We start from the raw sequence: 23,195 nt of genomic DNA, 5'->3' as shown, positions 1-23,195 counted from the left end.
TTGTTGAACAGTTAAGCCGGTGAAATTTTGTTAATAATGTCATTTGTCATCATTTGTGAAATAGCGATTGTGTGAATAACCGTGTGCTTGGTTTGATTACTCTTTGGATTAATTTTAATGCTTCTTGGAAATTAGAATATGTTGTGTAAATGTGAATAATTAGCATATGTTATACATGTTTTACTTGGGTATGAGGAATGAATTGTGGAATAGGATAGAACTTGCATTACTTGTCTTTTGAGACGAAATCCTTGATAACATGTGTATTGGAAAATGATATAGGCAACTTTGTTGGAACGATTGAGCCTTTCAAGCCTATCGATATTATTTTTATCCTTAGTTTTCCCCTTTGTGCCTTAGCCTTTTTGATAAATTGTTTAACCACACTATTAAGCAAAAAAAAAAGAAAAATGTACCCATTACTATGTTCCCTTGTCCTTGAGTTATGCCACAAGCTTAGAAATAAGTTTGGGGGAAATGAAGTGTATTGGGATCGTTGATATGTGGATAAATAATGTACTTTAATGATTGAGTGAAGTATAAAAGCTCTTGTAACATCACTAATTTATGTATTTTCTTCAAAAAAAAAAGGAAAGAGAAAACTTAAAGAGTAAAAAAATAAGTAAATAAAGTGATGTTAGAGCATTTTTTTTCTTTCTCAATTGTTGAAAAACAAGAGTGGTGGATTGGGGGATGATTATGAAAGGCAAGAAGGTTGGTTTGACTAGTTTTGATGTGCTTATGGTATAATGGAGCCTAAATGACTTTTCAACTACCGTTACCTAAGCCACAATGTATGAACATTAAAAGTCCTGTTGATTCCAAAACATGTGTTGTTGACATTAGTGGAGAAAGGCAAGTATGCAAGCATATTGAATAATGGTTAGTGGATTGTTGGTATGAGTAAGGCATGTATGATGTATTCTAATTGTTCATTTTGTCATTTGCAATTCATATTATAATTTCCAATGGAGGCAGTTAGGTTAATTGTTAGAGTGATCAGACTTAAATTCTGGTTGTAAAATGCAATTGATATTTTGTGAATGATGACAATGCGATGTGAACACTATGAAGGCTTAACTATTTGTGTTGTGTTATGTTTTGAGTTTGAAGTCAATCTTTACTCGAGGGCGAGTAAAGGTTAAGTTTGGGAGAGTTTGTTGAGTCTAGTTTATGTCATGTTTAGGTGGTGTTTTAGGTAGTCTTTTATGTCATTTTTCTTTCATTTAGTGCAGGTTTATGCTTTTGTTTGTTTGTTTTGCAGTTTTTGTGAATAAAAGAAAGATTTGAGTACTTGGAGAAAAAAGGTCCAAAAAGAGAAGAAATATCCAAGTTTCGATGATATTTTTGACAAAGGATGGATCTCAACGTGATTTGGAGGCGTTGGTGATTTTTCGAGCCAATAAGAATATGACACTTGTCATGAGCATGGTTATTCCTAAGGTTTAGATAGAGCCAATAGGATTATGAAATTTTTCATATGCATGATTATTAAGGAATTATTATTTTAATGATAAAATAAGGGAAATATAAGACTTAGTCTTCACCAGAATCTGTTAGGAGCATGACATTTGTCACAATTTTATTTATTTGTGGATTAGGTTGTAAATAAATTTTTCGTAACTTTAGGGTACTGTAACTTCCGACCTATTTTTGACCTAGTTATGTTATGAATTTTGAAAAACAGTATTTCTAGAAAGTTGTAGATAATTGAATTATATTTCTAAAGGTATAAAGAGAGTCTAAATCGGAGTCATACAGCTCTAGATATGTTGATTTTACTTCAGGTGAGAATAGAGTTACGAGATTTAGGGAGTTAGAAGTTAGGATTCTATTTGTTTTTATTATTTTTGTTTTAAAAATCAAGCTTTGACTCCTTAAACCTCTCTCTGAACAATTTGACCAAGTCCTAAGATTTTGGCTGAAGAATATTCAAATATTTTCAATTAAATTCATTATTTTTATTCAAAGCCAAAAAGAAGATTTTTATTCTTAGAACTCAATAAATAGGACCTAGCACCAAGCCTTTTCATTCATTCTTCAAGCATTGATCTGAGCCTTCCAGGTGCTAGTGAGACTATAGAGTGATAAACACTTGGGTAGGGGTTATAAGATTAATCATTATAAGCTTAATAAACACTTGGGAAGTAAGGTTATAGTGTATTTCGGTTTTGAGGTATAGTTTGGTCATAGAAGCATTCAAGGTATTCCTAATTCTAGTTCCTTTTTGTATTGATTCTTATAGTTTTTCTACTAAAATCCTAACTCCTATTCTTTATTCTTGGTTAGGCATCTAAGTTCTTCGAACTTAAGGTTTTCGTTGGTAAGTATCGTTTCGATGGTGTAGTTTATTCTTTCCATCTCTTTTCTTTAGTATACTCACCTCTCTATTATGGTTTTTAGGAGTGTTCCAAAGTCCCGATCTTGTTCTCACATCCCGGTTTTTGGTAAGGAAAATAGGGTAGATTTGTATGCTTTTATGTTGTTGATATATGTTTATGTTGTAAGTATGATATGTTTTTAGTTGTTGGATTGTTTATATAACAATCACATAATTTGTTTAGATAACAAATAAATAACTTGTTTAGATAACAACTCCCAGTAGTAGATTCCTTGGGCATATGATTGTTTAGATAACGAGCGCCATGAATTTATGTGACATGTTTAGATAACGAGCCCCGTAAATTTATGGGCATATGATGGTCATTGTAATAGATGTTGTATTTATATAGTCATATGATTATAGTTTACAGTTTATAGTTTATAGTTTATAGTTTATGTGTATGTATATGTTTCATGCTTATAGTAGATTTTCCTTGCTGGGCATTAGGCTCACTCCTTTATGTTTTATATGTACAGGAAAATAGTTATGGCGACGAGAAGATTCTTGGCAGTTTGGGGATGTGTATTGAGGCAGGATGGAATCGGTGGATTGCGCGTTCGATTTGAGGATGAAGTTTTTAAGTCTTTTAGCTATGATTTCTAGGTATTATTTTTCCGCACTTAATTTTGTAACCAAATTGTTTAAGTTATGTTTTGTTTTATTTTCAAAACAATGGGATCCCATATCCTAAGTGAGATTTTTATGTATTTAAACCTTTACTTTACAGTTTTAAATAAAGTTATGGTGTTTTCATATGTACGTTTTCTTAAGATTAGTATAGTAGTTACTAATGGTCCAAGGTCTAGAATAGTTGGGTCGTTATAGTTGGTATCAGAGCAACGGTCCATCCGCATGAAGTTCTCCTCGATACACACACTCAAAGCTCCGAATCTGATCGCCAAGTAAGTGTTTAAGTTATAGTTATTATGTTTATAAGTATAGCTAACGATTTTAGTCTTTATGTTTTCAGTTAAGAATGAACTGAGCATTAACTTATGAGGATATCCGAGCCATTGAGGCTTTGAAAATAATTAGAGAACCAAGAAACACTATAGGAGTGTGCTAGAAAGAATCACTCGGAGGCTGGTTTTGTTCCACAGAGAAATAGGTCATCTCCAAGAAAGTAAGCAGATCATGATGAGAGCAACGGAGCAATATGTTTTAGTAATAAGACTATTTAGAGATTATCATACTATAATTATAGCCTTAGAGGAGATATGGGAGACAATGGATAATGAAGATGAATTGTCGGTAGCAATGAGATATTATTTTCTCTTGATTAGGTTCACTTCAAAAATGGAGTTTTAGTTTACAAATGAGCAAAAGCATAGAATTTTTAAGAAACTTCCTCGAGGGAATTTCGAGGCACATGATAATGAGGACTATGAGGAGATAGAATATGATATGCTAGATGAAGGATCGGATATAAAAGATCCAGATTTTTAGAATAGTTAGCTTCATTGTTTGTTTTTATTTATTATTTGTTTTCTTTTATGGTTGTAAATAGTGAAAACTTTCTTTTCCAAATTAATATCAATGTTATTTTGTTAACATGTATGAGTTTGATCTTTTTCTCAATCATAATAAATAATAAATAAAATAAATAATGACTAAGTTCGGTGAGGGTGGATACAAATCAATGAACCAAGTTTCTATATTGAGAGTTAGGGGGCCATAGTAGTGGGAACGATTTTATTGATCCCAGCCCTCCCTCAATATGGTTAACTTTGGAACAAAGATGAGTTTCGAGCCTGAGAATTAAGTCATTAGAGACAGACTTAGAAAATAATAAAGATGATTTTTTTTTTCTAAGTATAGAAACCCACTCTAATAGTAAAGAAGACTTACATAATTTTCATAAGAAGCCATAATCAATAGGTTCGAGATATGTTTGTTTAGATTAAGCTTTTGCCTTAGAGCCTATTAGGGTGAAGTTCTGACATGTTTCTCTCAACTGTTAGAACTCTGTTGCGATGACACTCCAAAGATCTGGTCGCACCAACAGAAATGCCTCCAACGCTGCTCCAGTGAACAACGAAGCCCCTCCAGTTCGCAGAAGGGGAGTGCGTGCTCCTGCCAGCCGCAACGCGCCGCCGTCACCAGCTGACAACACTGCGGAGATTGCCAGATTGTGATAACAAGTCGAGGAACTATTGTAGCGATAGCAACAATAGGCTCAGCCCCAGACTCAGCCTCCGCAGCAGGCATAGCCACAGCAAATGGCCTCAGCACCCCAACAAGTTGGTCCAAGGTCTAGAATAGTTGGGTCGTTATAGTTGGTGTCAGAGTGAATTATGCGTTGTATCTAGTACAACACATGGAGCCAGTTTTTGAGTGGTTCCGTAAGTAACACGCTCCGAACTTTGAAGGGACTACAGACCCCTTCGAGGCAGAAGAGTGGCTAAGGAACGTGGAGCCAATCCTGACACACATGAACCTCAGCAACGCGGACCGCATATCTTACGTTTCGTCCTTGCTCAAGAAAGATGCCAGGATATGGTGGGACTTAGTCCAGTAGACACATGATGTTTCCACCATGACTTGGACTCAATTTGTGGAGCTGTTCCACAAGAAGTATTACAATTCGGTTGTACTCGCTTCAAGAGTTGAGGAGTTCGCTGTCTTGAAGCAAGGGAATTTATCAGTGGCAGAGTATGCTCGACAGTTCAACCGATTAGCTAAGTTCGCACTGGAAATGGTTCCAACTAACTATCTGAGGGTGTCTAAGTTCCTTAAAGGACTTCGACCGAAGATCGAGCAAGGGTTAAGTTAGCAAACCCAGGAAACACTACTTATGCTGATGTTCTAGAGACGACAATAGAAGTAGAAAGGCTGCAGGCTAATGTTAGTAAAGAAGAAGCCAGTAAGCCTGAGCCTAGAAAGCATAATCAACCTTAGACTAGTCAGAAAAACAACCATAACAGCAACAATCAGTCCAGTAACAACAACAATAACGGTCAGAAAAGAAGGCATCCTGATAATAAATAGTCTGATAGCGATAAAAGGGCACAGATGAATAATGGAGGTAGTAGGCCGGGTTATGTAGAATACCCGCCATGTGCTAAGTGTCAGAAGAAACATCTTGGTGAATGCCGTGCAAAAAATACGGGGTTTATGCACAGTGCCAAAAAATAAAAAGGGTTCCTCACCCTCAGGCTCAAGGGTAACCATATTTTTCTTGCAATCTATCACTGCCCCATACTAGGCTAACCATTCCATACCCAAGATCATATCAAAGTCGTTCATAACCAACTCTATCAAGTCAACTGATGAATTTTTTTCTCCCAATAATCTAACCCATCTCTTAAAAGTTACTAGTTCCTCGGTAGGCGATAGGGTTCCAAATTCTCATCACAACATAATCACGTTATCTACATACTAAGTCTATGCCTCTACTAGATGCAAAAAAACAGAGAAAATAAAACATAGCACTAGATGCAATCAGCATAATATAAGAATCAGAACTAGGAATTGACCTGTCACTACTGAGGGACTAGCCTCAGCCTCTGACTGCATCAGAGGGAACACTCGAGCTAGACTCAAGCTATCCACCCCCGTTGGTTCTTTCTTCCTCAGCCCTAGGCAATCCCTCTTGAGGTGCCCAACCATCCCACATAAGAAACATGCCTTTGCTCGACATTCTCCTAGATGGTGCCTCCTGCACTGAGTACATTTCGGGTAGAGTTTCCAATCCTTGCCCTCGCCCTGATGGCCTATCCGAGCATTCCGGAACCCCTTTTCTAGTCCAGGGGTACTGAATATGTCGATAGATTTTCCTTTCTAATCATTGGGGCCTTCGCCCTGCTTGATCTAATAAACAGAAGTATCATTTCCTAAGCTTCGTGCTCTCTGGCGCTCTACCTCCATATCTCATTTCCTGTGCCCTCAACAACAAGAGCCTTCCCTACCATTTGAGCATAGGTAGAGATCTCATGTACTGGGGTGATCCTAACGCCCTGAGTTATCCCAGAATTCAATCCTCAGATAAATCGCTCTTTCTGAGCCACGTCCGTGGGTACCATATCAAAAGAAAATTTGGATAACCCATCGAATTTGTTAACATACTCTGCTACTGTCATGTTTCCCTGAATCAGATTCAGAAATTCATTTGTCTTTGCAGTTTTTTAACTGCGTCACAATAATATCTCTCATTAAAAAACTGCCTAAATTCTTCTCAGTTCATCGTAGTTGTATCTCATGTCTAGGATACCATTTCCCACCAAGTTCGAGCATCCTTCTGTAACACATATGTAGCACATATCACCATATCGTGACCTACCACCCCCATAAAGTCGAGGATGGAATTGATCATGCCCATCCATTGTTCAACTTTGAATGGATCTAGGACTCCCTCAAAAGTTGAAGGGTAATGTTTCTGAAGTCACTCATACAGTAATTCCCACCTGTTCTAAACCCTAGGCTGAGCCAAAATCGGTGCCACTCCTGGCATAACAAAGGAAGGAGTGTTCTCTGACAGAACCTAGTGTTTCAACCACATGATCTCTTCCTCTTGCCTCTGCAATCTTGCTTGCATGTTTGTAAACACTTGCTGCCAATTCTGAGGGGCACGTAGAGGGCTCTGGCCCTGGCTATAATTTTCGGCCTCAACATATACCCTGCTGGGTTCCACGAACTCCCTTGGGTACATAACCTCCAAGTTTGTCTGCAGTCAATGACTTGACCAAGGCATGATGAGCACATCCAAAATCCTTCCCACAAGAAAACCAAACAACACCACATTCACATACAACCGTAGCACTAAAATGCATGCCCATAAAATTCATGCATCAATGAATAAGCTCTGCTCTTACCAATATAAATATTGTAGCGTCCCAAATTCGCTAATAAGGCTTGGGGCCTTGATTAGCGTGCTTGGAGGGAAATAAGTGGTTTATTATGTTAATGTGTGAATTTGATGAGTATGTGATTAGAAATGCATGTTTAGGTGAATTAAATATGCATGTGGGCCCCGTTTGGTCACTAGGGGCATGTTTGTAATTTTAGCCCGTTGAGGGGTATAAATGTAATATTTGTGATTATTGTGATCCTTACCACGTGTGAGTGGTGATATATTTGTGATGCACGATCCGAGACAGTCCTAGGGAGCGGTTTAGCTAGAAAGTCGCAACAGGGTCAAATACCCGACTTAGGAGGAGCCTAGGGGTATTTTGGGAACGTAAAATGAGTTTGGGATTTATGGAGTAACGGGTAGTAGTTTGGAAATGGATTGAGATATGTCGGGATTAAATGGGGATTTATAGGTTCACTTGAGGAGTTAGCGGAATAAGGCAAAAAGCGAAATCGCCCTTGAGGTTAGTGTGGGAGTCTTATTAGAAAGAGGGGCAAATGGGTTTTTTGGTGAGGATATACATGGGTTAGATGGGCTGAGTAGTCTTGAGGGGTTATTAGAACTCAGAGAAAGATGGAAAATAAAAACTCTCAGCTAGCTCACTATTTTTTTCTCTTAAAACCATTTTTCCTCTCTTTGGTGGCTAAGGATTTTAGAGGAAAGAAATCTTAGGAATTCAAAGCTAAATGTTAGCTGAGCTTAGGGAGAATTGAAGTTGGAGAAACTGGAGTTAAGCTTAGGGCGAAACTAATACAGAGGTAAGGCTCTAAACTTGATTTATGTGTATTTTTCTCTGTTTTTTTCTTAGAGTTTGGAAGTTGGAACCTAGGTGGTGGAATTGAAGTGTTTTGGGATAAATCATGGGGTGGTTATTCTGCTGATATTGTTGGGATATGAATTCTAGGGATAACTTTGGGTTTTAGGTACTGATTTGGGTTGATATATGAGGAGTTGGCTCGTAGAGTTGCATGGGATTTTCTGGGTTTCAGGCTTGCGTCGCTGCCCTATTCATCAACGCCACGGCCCGCTTGCGTTTATAGCTCGAAGAATTTCCCAGGCGCCGCGGCACAAGGTTTGGGCACCGCAGCCCTAGTCTGTCCGATGTGAGGCATTTTGCCTCTATTTTGGGGTGTGCTGCGGCGCTTAAGGGGGGCTGGGCCGCGTCCCAAAAGTGGAATTTTGACAAATTGAGGGTTTTTAGCTTGGGAACTTGAACGTTAAGGCTAGGGAAGGTTTCTACTACCCAGTTTGGTAGAAACCAAGGTCCCGGAGGTTAGAGTTATGTCTCAAAACTATTTAATGAGTTAGAACTTGATAGTTGATTTTATTCATGTGTTGTGACTAGGATTTCTCTTCAAGGCTCGAGTTAGAGGACTGTGCTCCTGATCGCGGTGCTCGGGTAGTTTGGGACACAGGTAAGGAAACTGTTGTACCCGTAGAGCAGGGTGAGGCCCTATAGTTTGTGTTGCAGGACACGACCCTTTATGTTTGTGTTGTAGGGCATAGCCCCATTGATTATGTTTATACGTGTTTAAGTATTTTTTTTAATTATGCTATGTTTGCATATTTGTGAATGAACGGCAAGGGTCGGGAACGGTGAAGGCCGAGTACAGCAAGGGCCCGGGAGCAACGTTAAGCACGCGGAGTGCGAGTTGCCAAGGTGAGACCCTATAGGATACTTGAGATATCCTCACGATGTAGACCGCAAACCCAGGGCTAGGTAAAGCGCCTGGGACGACATGGTCGTATGTGTTTAGCCTGTTGGTGGTTATACTGTATGCTGAATGATAGATATGCATATGTTATTTGCTTGTGTGGAGTTTTCTTGCTGGGCTTCAGCTCACGGGTGCTCTATGGTGCAGGTAAGGGCAAGGGGAAAGTCAACCAACCATGAGTACGGAGAGCGTGAAGCGACGTGTACATGTTTGGCCTGCCTGGCTGCCACGGCCAGGGGTATTTTTGGGAGATGTTTGTACTAAACTTGATTTTGTTGTTTAGTCGACTCTAATTACATTTTTTAGTTGTAAATATTTCTAAACAGTATTTTGGGATCCCAAATGTATATCGCTTTATAATTTTCAATAGATGATTATATTTTTCAAATTGTATGACTTTTATTACGGTTTAGCTACACTTTTAACCTAAAAACCTCGATTAGAGAGATAATTGCACGTTTTAAACTCACTTAGTAACGACTCTAAGGAAGTAGGGCGTTACAACTTGGTATCAGAGCGAGCCAAGGTTTATGGTTCCTGGAGATTGGCCGAACATGTACGCTCGCTGTCAGTGACAAGCTCGACTCAGGGTTGGTTGGTAATGATTGACTTATATGCTTGAATATGTGCTTAGCTGTTCTGTTTGCCTACTTAGTTTATATAGAGCATGATGAATGAGTTAACATATGCATGATGCCAGGGCGTGGCCCATTGAGTGTTATGTGCTATTTGTATGTTATGTGGATTGCTGTTATGGGTGGGTGATGTGAAGTGGGAGGTGGTTTTGGATATTGTTATCATGCCTGATGAGCGGCGTCGTTGATTGCAGGCATATTGTTGTGATGCCTCGACAATCATTGAGACTCCGCAGTAGCAGGGCCGAGGATGACAACCAGGGTCAGAACCCTCCACATGCTCCACAGAATTGGCAATAGATGTTTGCCGAAATGGAAGCGAGACTGCAATGAACTGAGGAAGAACTTCAACAGTTGAAGCAGCATGCCCCTCCTCAGGTCACTAGGTTGCCAGTTTAGCAGGCTGAGGCACCAGTGCCGGTTCAGCCTGTTGTGGAGAATAGGTGGGAACCTTTGTATGAAAGATTCAAGAAGTAGCATCCTCCCACCTTCGAGGGTGGACCAGACCCACTACGGGCAGAGCAGTGGATGAATATGATTTCCTCCATCCTGGATTTTATGAGGGTGGTAGGGAACGAGAGGGTAGCTTGTGCCAACTACATGTTCAGAGAGGATTCCCGCATCTGGTGGGATGTAGTGACTCAGAAGAGGAATGTGGCAGCTATGACTTGGGAAGAGTGCTAAAACATTTTCAATGAGAAATACGACAGTGTTGTAGTCTGAGTTGCGAAGGTTGACGAGTTTATCAACCTAACTCAGAACCGGTTGACAGTTACTGAGTATGCCTTGAGATTTGACTGGTTGGCGAAGTTCGCGCCGGACTTGGTGCCGACTAATGCGGCAAGAAGGGATAGGTTTGTACGGGGGTTGAATGTTATGATTGTTATATTATTTTATAATATAATGTAATATTATATTATTTTATAATATAATGTTTTAGATTAAATAAATGTGACATAGAGTGTCACATATTGTAACATATAATAAAGAGTTACATTATTTGGATATATGTGAAATATCCAAACATGTAACATATTTGGTGTTACAAATTCATCACAAATTTGTAACTCCTAAATATCACCCATTATTGTGTAGATTTGTTGTTACACAATATTGAGATGAATTTCTTAAAGCCATATGAGAAATGGCTGATAGAGATGTGATTTTAACTCCCATATTGTGTATGGAAGTTACAAAATCAAGTGGGAATAAATTGGAACGTTTTGGAAAAAACTGAAAAAATGTGTTGCTGAAATTGACTGAGGGCCGCGGCGCCTGGAACAAGCGCCGCGGCCCTAATGGCTAACAGCTTCATATAATTTCGGTTTTTATCCATTTTTGAACGATTCCAACAGCCAAGTAACTCCCAAATCTCTATTTTAATTCCATAAAACACCCAATTAATCATTGGTAACAGCCATGGGGGTTGGTGGAATTTGAAATTCAAAGGGTGTCTCTAAACTCTATAAATAGGAGCCTAATGCTCACTTGTAAGACACACCATTTTTCTATCCACTAGAGCACTTGGCTAGAAACACCTTGAGGCTTAATTATTCCAGAAAGCATTTCCAAAATCTGAGAGAGATCCCTTAGTGCTTGAGTTAGGGGGAAATAAGCTTTTGGACAAAGGTTTCAAACCTTGTTCAAGTTGGTGATCCTCAATCCTCTTCACTTAGGTTGTGTAAGTGAGAGTTTGTTTGTGGTTTATGTATTTCCTTTTATTCTATTGTTCTTCTTCTTATTCTCTTGTTTTATTTACTTGTATATTTTGTTTAAGAGTTGTAATCTCTTCATTTGGTCCAAACACTTTATTTTATTTGTAACTTTTGTTTTGAGTTGTATTTTACTATTCTCTTCTTCTTCATCATCTTCTTCATTTCCTTTGTTTTATTTGTATTTTCAGTTATAGAGTTGTAACACTTTATTTAATCAATCTTGTCCATTGTAATATTTTGCATAGAGTTGTAACATTATCCTACCATTTCCATTGAGGCAATATTATTTTTCCTAACAATGATCGCCCGTGATGTGAAGATTACTTTGGATCCAGAGACTACTACTTATGCCCAGGTAGTGGACAAGGCCCTTACAAGTGAGGGTGCCGAGGATTAGATATGGAGAGAGAGCGTTGTTAGGCGCGATGCCAGGAGGACGGTGCCTCCTTTTACTGGATCCAGTTGGGGTAGTGGCCCCATTGAACAGAAGAGGAAGGCCCTAGATTCTTTTGTTCCTCCTAGTTCAGATAGGAGGACACGGGGTGCTTTTGGCAGCCGTCAGGGCAGAGGTAACAACTGGAGGAGTTTTCCAGGGTGTTCTCGATGCAGACGACGACATCAGGGAGAGTGCAGGATCAGGGCCTGCTTTATCTATGGGAGTGCCAATCATTTGAAGAAGGACTGCCCACAAGCCAGGAAAGAGGAGGCGAAGCAGGGCTATAGTCTCGCTCCTGCCAGAGTGTTCACCTTGACTCAAACTAAGGCGAAGGCTAGCCCTTCAATTGTGACAGGTCATATTTCTAGTGCTGGGTCTTCTTATACTACATTGATTGATTCAGGAGCTACTCATTCATTTGTGTCTACTAGAGTGATAGATCAACTGTGTAGACTTAGTGTTTTGTATGCTAGGGGTTTTCAGACTTTGTTGCCAACTGGGGAACTAGTAGTCTCTAGGAGATGGATTAAAGCATTGCCAGTAGAGATAGACGATAGGGAGTTGTTAGTTGATTTGATTGAGCTAGTGATGGATGACTTTGATATGATCCTAGGAATGGATTGTCTATCAAAGTATAGGGCGATGATTGACTGCAAGCACAAGATGGTGACTTTTGAACCAGAAGGGGAGGTACCCTTTATATTTGTGGGGACAGTTAGTGGACCGCGGGTACCTATGACTTCGGCACTGAAGGCTAGAGACCTGATGCAGAATTTGCATATTATTCCTAGCGAACGTTGTGGATACCTCTAGGGTTGTGTCGGTTGGATCGGGTGAGACCCGATTGGTATGTGAGTTTCCAGATTTATTTCCAGCAGACCTACCAAGGTTGCCGCCGTGGCGGGAGATCGAGTTTGTTATAGAGTTGGTGCTAGGGGCTGAACCAGTATCTAGGACACCTTACAGAATGGCTCGGGCAGAGTTGAAGGAGTTGAAGATTCAGTTGCAGGAGTTACTGGATTTGGGGTTCATTAGACCGAGTTTTTCTTGCCATGGGGTGCTCTAGTGTTATTTGTCAAGAAGAAGGATGGATCTCTTACGATGTGTCACTACAAGAAAAAAGGTTTTTAATAACACCAAAAATGTGTTATCAAAACCTACGATAACACTTTCTGATGTGTTAAGACAGACCGTGTTATCGTAGGTCAGGGTACTTACCATAACACTTTATCAGTGTTATACAGATGTGTTATTGTACTGTCAACGATAACACAATTTCTGTGTTATTTTAATATATAGATAAGTGTTGAATTACGTTATTTATAATCGATACTATAACACTTTTTTTGTGTTATACTATACTTTAGTATAACACTTTTTTTGTGTTATACTACAGTTTACTATAACACTTTTTTTGTGTTATACTACAGTTTACTATAACACATTTTTTGTGTTATACTACACTTTAGTATAACACATTTTTGTGTTATATTAGACTTTAATATAACACATTATTTGTGTTATACTACACTTTAGTATAACACATGTGTTATATTAGCTTAGAGAAACATAATCTTTTTTCACTTACACAAAACTAGGAAAAAAAATATGAAAGTTTAAGCCAAATAAGACAACATAAATAGATTTTTATTAATTACTCAAAATGTAATTACAATATTTAGTCTACTAGTCTAGGCTTAAGAAATCATATTACAACATAATTTATGCCCAATTTAGATTCCTTTATCACTAAATACAAAACAAGAAATGTACACAAAAATTAGTGATATACATTCTTCCATTCTAAAAACCTTAACTACAAATGTTGTCAAGAATTGCTCCAAAGAAATCATCTCAATATACCTGCACATTGTAAAAAAAAAGTACTTTTATTATTAATATGAAGAAACTATGTGATAATTCATTTCAAGAGGGAAACTATAATATTTTATGAACATAAGAAAGGTCCAGCCTAATTCATTGCAAGTATAAAACAATAGCAAACAGGGGATAGGATACATCAAAAAACACAAAATAACAAAGAAACCCAACAATAGCAGCAAACAAGATTTCTAATGGAAATTCTGAATTACAAAGCAAGCTGGATTGATGATAAATTTATACATAGCTATTAGATATGAAGAGCATGAAGAAACAAACTATCACCAATATCAATCAAATCAACTATTACTGGTAAAAGATGTTGTGGGTAGTGGGTACTAGTCCAGCAGTCCTTATGGTTTCAAATTTTTTGCAATAAATAAGAAGAAACGTCGCTAAAGCTTTTTATATTCTAGAGAAAGCACAAAAATTACCCTCAAATTTTATTCTAGAGAAACTATATAATGAGAAGTAAAATCACGAAATACAACACTCAAATTTTATTAATCAAAATTATCATCATAACATAACATACTCACAGCAAAAGAAAGGCCTTGCTTGAAGCACCATAAGGTGGGACCAAGCAAGACACCAAATATCAAAGGTGGGTCATGATTTTTCTTCTCAAGAAATGAAAAGTTGCATTTCTACATGCAGCTTTTCTTCCATGGAATTCAAATAAAGAAGTTGGACTAGAAAGTCCCCAAAGTGATTGACCTAACTGAATCTCAAGTCTTCTTCAAGCAGCTGTATGGGAAATCGAGTCTAGTCTACCCTTACCTAGTCTTCCAACAGGAAAAGAAACTCTATACCTAATAAACTTACAATAGAAACTTGAACAAAACTAAAAGAACAGCTCCCAACAGCAAAGAAACAGAACCAAATGACTCTGTTTATTTAGTTAGCAAACTATGGAATTGATTTTTATTTTGTTTTTCTTTCTCATATCAGAAAAATAAAGTTACAATTATGCCTAGCATCTCTGATTTAACAAATAAGTAAAGCAAGAAAGAAGGAAATAAAAAAGAAAAGAATAGCAGAAAAACCACAAGGGTAAAAAAAAAATTGCCCAACATACACTACATCCAACCAATAAGAGAAAAAGAAAAATCTAAAACGCAACTATAATGGAGGCTATCTAATTGCCAGAATAAAGAACTATACAAAAGGAGCACCCAGCAGCATAAATAGAAAGTAATTGGACAAAAGGGTTGCAGATGTGGTAACTTCTCTACAGGCTGTTGTACAAATTTATAAAAAGAAAATAATACATGATGTGTAAATGTGACAAAATTACCATATTCATTTCATACACCAAGAAACACTACTTGTGCAAGGAAACCTCTAAGAGCCAGACCAATGACTAATGCTATTCCCAGAACAATAGAAGAAAAGCTTCAGACAAGACATAGTATGGAACTAAAGAAGTTCTACATGTTAGCATTCAGAGTGAAGAAAAGAAAAAATCAAAGAGGGTATGAGTTAAAAGGATTGACTCACTCAAACCATTACTATCAGGAACTTAATAAATGCTTTCTCTTGTCAAACAACAATACGAAGTGAGATGAGATTAAAAAAAGTTTAATCTTTATGCAATGAAAAATAGAAGAATTTCATAGCCATTAGCAAGATACGAGAATCACAAAAGTAGTGCTAACAATAATAACTAACTTACCTGTAATGATCTGTGAAGCCTAGTTCCAGGAATGTTTATTGGTAATGACATGAGGCCTGCAATGAATTCTTGAAATTGCTTTCTTAGAGACTCCATTTCCTCACCAGGATCCAAATTAATCAATGCCTTAACTAGTACTTGAAATGCAATCTGAGAGAGAGACCAAAAGGGGGTTTAGTCTTATATGTGTTATTAACTTTTAAAAAGTACCATTAAACATAATAATTGTGAATCTGTTTTGACAGACAATTATTCAAACAAACTTATTCTGAACCCCATAACAACTGGTTCACCTTTTCTATTTAGCAAATCATTTTCAAACCTAAGTAGAAGCCAGAGATGGGGTATTTCAAAAATCAATAATTATTACTTTCACTGTTTCACAGACAGATTCTTTATCCCCCAAACAAATAAATATTTATGAATATAAATAAATCACCCCCTAAACATATCTTAACCACACAAAAAAGGCCAAAGGTTTAAACTTTAAAGATAGAAGGCATCTTTTGTTTTTTGCTGTATCTACTTCAAACTCTTCCCAAAAAAACTAAACTCAGATGAACCAAGTAATAGTCTTTATTTTTTATTTTTCCTTTCTAAACTTCAAATATTAAAGTTTATGTATGTATGTATGTATAGAGAGAGAGAGAGAGAGAGAGAAGGCTTATAATGCAAAACCATGAAACTGCTTCTGAAAATTAGATTTTCCATCACAGGGCAAATAAGCATGCAAAGAAAGTGAAAACTAGCAAAAAAAAATGACAATATCTTCATATTATTACATAAGGCAATAAAATATATATTTTGTAGCTGTAAAAAGAGACCATTTTAATATATAAATGCCTTCAGAGATTAATGCAAGAAATTTCATGAACATTGAAAATTCATTAAGAACCAATCACATCTTCAAGGTTTAAACACCACCACTTCAACCATCACCTTTGGCATTCACCACCACCAACAACAAACACATATTATCATCACCACAGCCAACATGAGAAAATAGTAATAAATAAATAAATAAAATAAAATAATGGATCATGGTGAGTACCAAAGATGGTGAGAGCAGAAAAGATGGAGGCTCAAAATGAAATCAATGCACATATCAATACAAAAATAAAAGTTTTCATCATCAGGCACAAAGTAATCTAGAAACAAAACCAAGTACCATGACTCATCATAGTTGTAACAAGATAATGCAGTCTTTGTAGTTACCCCAACTGGTCCTGTAACTAAGAGGACGTTTTTCAGCCTATCCTCCTCATATTGGCTTCCTGAATCAGAGTCACTTTCAGAATAGATATAATCATCTTTTTCCCTATCACTTGTATCACATTCAATATGATCTTTGCATATTTGAAACTTTCTTTCACGCCATTGTTGTAGCCACCCACTCAAAAACTTCACAGATTCATCATTAACACAGACCTACAGGAAAATGTTTTTTTTCTCCAGTTTAAGAGACTGAAGAAACTTCTAAATGTACTAGTCAAAGAAGAAATAGTCCAAGAAATCTAACCTCCATGGCAGTTTTTGGCTTGTAACTGTAAGTCCATAAGCTATTCCTTGGTTGATTACCACAACCAAAATAGTATGACTTCATTCTGCAATAAAATGCAGCTATAAGCTTAATAAAATCTCTAGATAGACTAAACAATTAAAACTAAGAACAATGCTTAACTATTCAAACACATTATGATAATCAATTCAACACTATTGGAGAAATTAAATGAAACATATTTAATATTGACTCTACTAAAAAAGCCAATGTAAAAATTAACAGCTACAGAAAATTTTATTATTTTTACCAAGAAACTATAATAATTGTTATGTAGTATTCAGGAGGGACTCGAACCTCAAACCTTGTGGGAGCAAACCACATGCCAGACTATTTGAACTGTCCTCAAGTGATCTACTTCCCTTTCTAGTGTTTGGCTTTCTTACCACACTAGTAGGTCCATTGAAGGAATCAACTTTATTTATCTCACTATCCTGCACAATAATTAATTTGTAATGAGATTCACAGGATGACAATTACAAAAAAGAAACAAATTTTTACTGAAGCACCTGCATCCTAACATACCTCTGTTTCATCATCAGTTGGAAATGTTTCATAAATACAATCGTCTTGAATAACACATTCTGAAAAAACATTATCCTGAAAACTTGATGCATTGTCGGGGTGTAAAATGAGGGGAAACTTTTGAAAACTTAAGCACTCAATGGAGCCTTCAACAATAGATTCGCATGTGCTTTCTAGGTCACAAATATTTCTCCTAAAGATCTCCTCAGAAAATTTCCAGGTGCCCCAGTCAAGGGGCATGTCAGTGTCCTGCTGCAAAAAGTTTTAACAGAACTCAGAACAATAACTGCAGTCTCAGTTTCCGCAACTCAAAAATTACCATAATAGCAGTAAGAGCTAGCCTGAGATAAGCTTACCTGGCTTCTTTCAAATACATGAATCGGGGCACAAGTCTTCTCTTTATTTTGCCTACCAACTGCTAACTTTTTACCCTCTGCATCAATTACCCCTCGATTTTTCTTGTCTTCCTTCCAAGATGAAAAAAAGGGATGAAGTTTTTTTCCTGCAAACATCCGTGAATTTTCCTGTTGAAAGTGAACGAAGGAAACTTAGCACCACATCAATAGGTAATGTGGAAATCAAAGCTAATAACTCGAGTTAAAATCTTGCCATCATCAAACCAACACCACTGTAATTGACTATATTTTGAGAAGCTAGATTAAGGAACAACACTAAAGAAAAAAAGAACGCTGAGGGACTATAATGCCTATAATTGATTGAGTTCAGAAGAACTTTATTTTGTTGGAGGTTACAAAAGAAGCAATTGAAAAGAGACTAGTTACACAGTGAACATTCAATAAGGCAAGAGATCACATTGACTAACCTGGGCTGTCAACCTTGCCTCTAACCGCAAATCAGGCATAACAACAGCTACATCTTCCGTCTGTGTATTTGTTGAATTTTTCTTTGGAGTACTATTTGCAGATCCTCTTCTTCTCGCCTGCCAAAAATGCAATTAAAAAAAATAACTGAAAGTTCCAATTCACATGTCTCTTTGCATCATTCTGAAGAAGAAGAAGAAGAAGAAGACATGGAATCAATCCACTCAACTACAATTCATTTAATTTACCTTTCCAGAAGCTGATCCCTGAGTAGGTGATTTTCGATTAGGGGTTGTCATTTGCGCTTGTTTATCAGGGCTAACAACAGTTACATCTTTGCTCTGTGTATTTGTTGAATTTTTCTTCGGAGCATTCAGCATCATGCGCAGATCGTTTTCCTTTCACCTCCCAAAAACACTGTTCGTTTTTGGGTACATCATAATGACCAATGGATATTGCCCTGACCCGCTTAGGTGATCAGTATGAATTTAGACTGTGATTGTGATATTGTTTAATTAAATAAACAGATAATTAGAACATGTACATAAAACAATACTTTTGTGTAAAGTTTCAAGAGAAACATGTACATAAAGGTAAGCAAAACGAGACAACTTCCTTGCTCCATGGAATTCAGAAAAGCAGATAGAATCAAACTTAGTGACTGAATTAATAGAATCAATTCTCATTGAAGAAGTAATGATACAAAAGAGTATATATATAGAAAAGACAAAAACAAATTACACCAGCTATTAAAGCAGAAACTACATAAATAGGTAAACAAAAATAACAAATAAGAGCCTACCTTTTAACTGATGTAACAACATCTCCAGATGCACTGCCTTCTGGATCCAAGACCCCGCTTACCCAACTGGTAAATGCATCAAGAAAAAAAAAAAGCAAAAACAACCTCTTAGTACTTGGTGAGAATGATCAAGAAACAAAAATACTATATCATTATTTTGCAACTTCAGAAGTTCAATCTTCCAACTTCTAGATAGCCATAAGTTATCCACCACCCAGTAAAATCCCCACCCTAAGAGAAACCAGTAAAATCCAATAATAAAAAAGATAGAAGCAACTAGCATGAGTATCACATAAACAACCAAGTAAAGTGAACAGCAAACTAAACTAAACCAAAGACAACAATAAGCAAAGGCATTTGACATATAAAAGTACTGAAATTAAAAAGCTCCATTTGACAAAGCATCGATTTTTAAAGCTACTTACTGGGTTAAAAAAACAATGTAAATATTAAGCAACATGATGGAAAGCTTTATTAGTTGAACACAATCATGTGTAAACGTGTTGTTTTTGGTCATTCATATAACTTCAAATATGGAATTACACATATTCTTTTTGTTGGCATCTATGTAACTAAGCAAAGTTCCCTCGCCAGTAGTTGCAATTCTAGGAAATTACCTGAGGCAGGAGTTCTTGAATGCCCAGCAGCTCCCTCCGAAAATGAGGACTTCTAGGATGTATGCCTTCGAGAATGTTCTAATGGACTTCCTTCCTCTGAAACATATGCTGATTCAAATTTAGATTCAGATCCATCATTCCTGCTGACCCCATCAGAAAACCAACTCATTGAAGTCTCTTGTCCAGCAACCCGTCCTCTATGATCCCATCGAAAGCTCCATGTTGGGGAACATCGAATGTTCCGATGCAAAATTTCACTAGTCGACCCATTTGTTATAGTCTTCTCCTTAACAGCCACACAACAAGCAGCCCCCATGCTAAAAAATTGACACCACAATTAAACTTCTAATCATAAAAACTCACCTCTTGCTCCACATTCTCTCACCCCAAAAGCAGTTCCTCTGAAAAATTGCAATAAAAAAAACGAACAGAACCCATCAATTTAAATGACCAGCAGTAGGTTCTCAAATTCCTGTAATCACCACAATAAACAATGATTTGAACACAATAAAATAAACCTAATTGCTCAAGATAAAATATTCCCAATATAAAACGAGTCACGGGTCTCAAATCCTTTCCTGCAACAAAAAGGGTTATCAGTAAACAACACTAAGAATCATCATCACCAACCCATCACAAGATCTAACAAAGATTCGCTCCCCAAAATTATCATCTTTATACATATATATATAAAGACGTGAAAAGATTGGTACAAACCTGGCCTATAGTAGTAGAAGTCGAGCGGTGAGCAGTGGAAATCCCAGATTCTGGCTCCATAGCCTTGTTTATCTCTCAATCTCGTTCTCTCAATCTAAGAACGATGAGACCACTGGGTCGAAGGCACGCAGAGGTGGGCTCGCACCTGGGGTCACTTGGTTTGGGGGTTGGGTTCACGGGTGCCTGAGATTTGGAGCTTGGCTCGGAGAAAAATGGGTGTGAGGATGGTGGTTAGGTGGTCGGAGCTGTGGATGATGGTGGTTACGGGAGTGCGGCTAGGGCGAAGGGAATAGAGAGACGAGAAGGAGAGGGGGGAAAAGGCATGAGAATTGGGTCTCTATCGGATCTCAAAAATTTTGAGGTCAAAAATGAAAAAAATCTAAGTGGCGCCCTTTTTAATTACCACCTTTTTTTTCACAAATGCCCATTATACTCTAGCATAACTCTTTTTTATTAGTATTATATTAATGTGTTATGGAAATAGGCATTTGGTGTAGTGTGTATTGGCTACAGGGAGCTGAACATGTTGACCATTAAGAATAAGTACCCATTACCAAGGATCGATGATTTGTTTGACCAGCTGCAGGGAAAGACAGTGTTTTCCAAGATTGATCTCCGGTCAGGTTACCATCATTTAAGGATCAAAGAGGAAGACATACCAAAGACCGCCTTCCACACGAGATATGGACACTATGAATTCCTGGTTATGTCCTTTGGATTAACCAACGCCCCAGCAACCTTTATGGATATGATGAATAGGGTTTTCAAGGACTATCTGGACAAGTTTTTTATTGTGTTTATTCACCACATACTGGTGTACTCCCAGTCAGAGACAGAGCACAAGCAACATTTACGCCTGGTATTGCAGCGGTTGAGAGAGCATAGGCTATATGCTAAGTTCAGCAAGTGCGAGTTTTGGCTACCGCAAGTCACATTTATGGGCCATATTGTCAGTAAGGAGGGGATTCTGGTTGATCCAAGTAAGATTGAGGCAGTGAGAGATTGACCTAAACCGAGCAGTGTACCGGAAGTTAGGAGCTTTCTGGGATTTGCAGGGTATTATCGGCGATTCGTTGAGGGGTTCTCTAGGATAGCCACGCCGTTGACTGAATTGATGAGGAAGAAGATTGAGTATATGTGGACAGATAGGTGTGAGAACAATTTCAAGGAACTGAAGCGGCGACTGATCACCGCTCTAGTGTTGAGTCTGCCGACAGACAATGAGAAGTTCGTGGTTTACTGTGACGCTTCCAAATAGGGTTTAGTGTGTGTGTTGATGCAAGCTGAAAAGGTGATAGCCTATGCATCGAGACAGTTAAAGGAGTATGAGCAGAGATATCCCACGCATGATCTGGAGATGGCAGCAGTGGTATTTGCACTTTAGGTTTGGAGATATTATCTGTACGGTGAGAAGTGCGAGATATACACCGACCATAAGAGTTTGAAGTACTTCTTTACTCAGAAGGATCTAAATATGCGCCAGAGACGGTGGCTGGAACTGGTAACGGATTATGATTGTGATATCCTATACCATCCTGGGAAGGCTAATGTAGTGGCTGATGCATTGAGTCAGAAGGGCCCAGGACAATTGTTCAGTTCGAGATAGATATCTGATAAATTAACTGAGGAAATGACAAGAGCGGGTATAGAGTTGGTGGTTGGGCAACTAGCCAACATCACTCTTGAGTCTACACTCCTTGAGAGGATCAAGGAGGCGCAGGGGAAGGATTCCCAGTTGAGAGGGCACAGAGAGAATGTCTTAGTCGGAGCGGCTAATGAATTTTCTATCTCGGAGATGGGGTTACTGAAGTACAAGGGTCGGATCTGTGTTCCGATGGATTTTGATATCCAGCGAGAGATCTTGGATGAATCTCATACCACTCCCTATTCTTTACATCCAGTTACGACGAAGATGTACCAAGATTTGAGAGCCTTGTATTGGTGGCCGGGAATGAAGAGGGACGTGGTGGGTTATGTGGCCAAGTGTTTAACTTGTCAGCAGGTAAAGGCTGAACATCAGAGGCCAGCAGGGTTATTGCAGCCTCTAGGGATTCTAGAAGTGAAGTGGAAGGATATCACCATGGACTTCGTGGTTGGTTTGCCGAAGACCGTGGGGCAGCATGACTCAGTGTGGGTGATTGTGGACAGGTATAACAAATCCGCCCACTTTTTACCTGTCAAGACGACTTATACTATGGAGCAATATGCCGAGTTGTATGTGAAGAAAATTATTCGACTTCATGGGGCTCCGAGGTCGATAGTATCCGACAGGGACCCCACCTTCACCTCCAAGTTTTGGAAAAGTCTACAGAAGGCTATGGGCACGCAGTTGCGGTTTAGTACCGCTTATCATCCTCAGATGGATGGACAGTCTGAGAGGACAATTAAGATACTGGAAGATATGCTGCGAGCATGCGTGCTGAATTTTGGGGGATCTTGGAGTAAGTATCTCCCTTTGATTTAGTTTTCGTACAATAATAGTTATCAGGCGACTATCGGAGTGGCTCCGTATGAGATGCTATACGGGAGGAAGTGCAGGTCACCTATACATTGGGATGAGATGGTTGAGAGGAGATACTTGGGTCCTGAGATGGTTTAGAGGACCAATGAGGCAATTGAAAAGATTAGAGCTCGAATGCTCGCCTCCTAGAGTCGCCAGAAGAGTTACTCAGACTTGAAACGCAGGAGCGTAGAGTTTCAGGTCGGTGACCATGTATTCCTTAGGGTTTCACCTTTGAGGGAGTGAAACGGTTTGGTGTTCGGGACAAGCTGAGCCATAGGTTTGTTGGCCCCTTTGAGATTCTGGAACGGGTTGGAGAGGTAGCTTACAGATTTGCGATGCCTCCAGCTTTATCAGGGATTCATG

General features: G+C 38.2%; 1 protein-coding gene and 1 long non-coding RNA gene across 2 annotated transcripts; both read right to left on the bottom strand.

Annotated features, from left to right (window-relative positions):
- Nucleotides 1-16,637: 16,637 nt before the first annotated feature.
- On the bottom strand, nt 16,638-17,175 carry LOC133805139 (uncharacterized). Its single transcript, XR_009878860.1, has 3 exons — nt 17,145-17,175; nt 16,809-16,893; nt 16,638-16,717 (listed from the first exon to the last, which is right to left on the bottom strand). It is a non-coding gene; the product is annotated as an uncharacterized LOC133805139 (long non-coding RNA).
- A 188-nt stretch (nt 17,176-17,363) lies between these two features.
- Nucleotides 17,364-18,590, bottom strand: LOC133806680 (uncharacterized). Its single transcript, XM_062244774.1, has 3 exons — nt 18,196-18,590; nt 17,729-17,896; nt 17,364-17,621 (listed from the first exon to the last, which is right to left on the bottom strand). The coding sequence occupies exons 1-3, from the start codon at nt 18,232-18,234 to the stop codon at nt 17,364-17,366; spliced, it is 465 nt and encodes a 154-aa protein (XP_062100758.1). The 5' UTR covers nt 18,235-18,590.
- Nucleotides 18,591-23,195: the final 4,605 nt, after the last annotated feature.

Source organism: Humulus lupulus, chromosome X (assembly GCF_963169125.1).
Source record: "Humulus lupulus chromosome X, drHumLupu1.1, whole genome shotgun sequence".
Lineage (NCBI taxonomy): Eukaryota > Viridiplantae > Streptophyta > Magnoliopsida > Rosales > Cannabaceae > Humulus > Humulus lupulus.
This window is presented reverse-complemented; position numbering and strand designations above follow the sequence as displayed.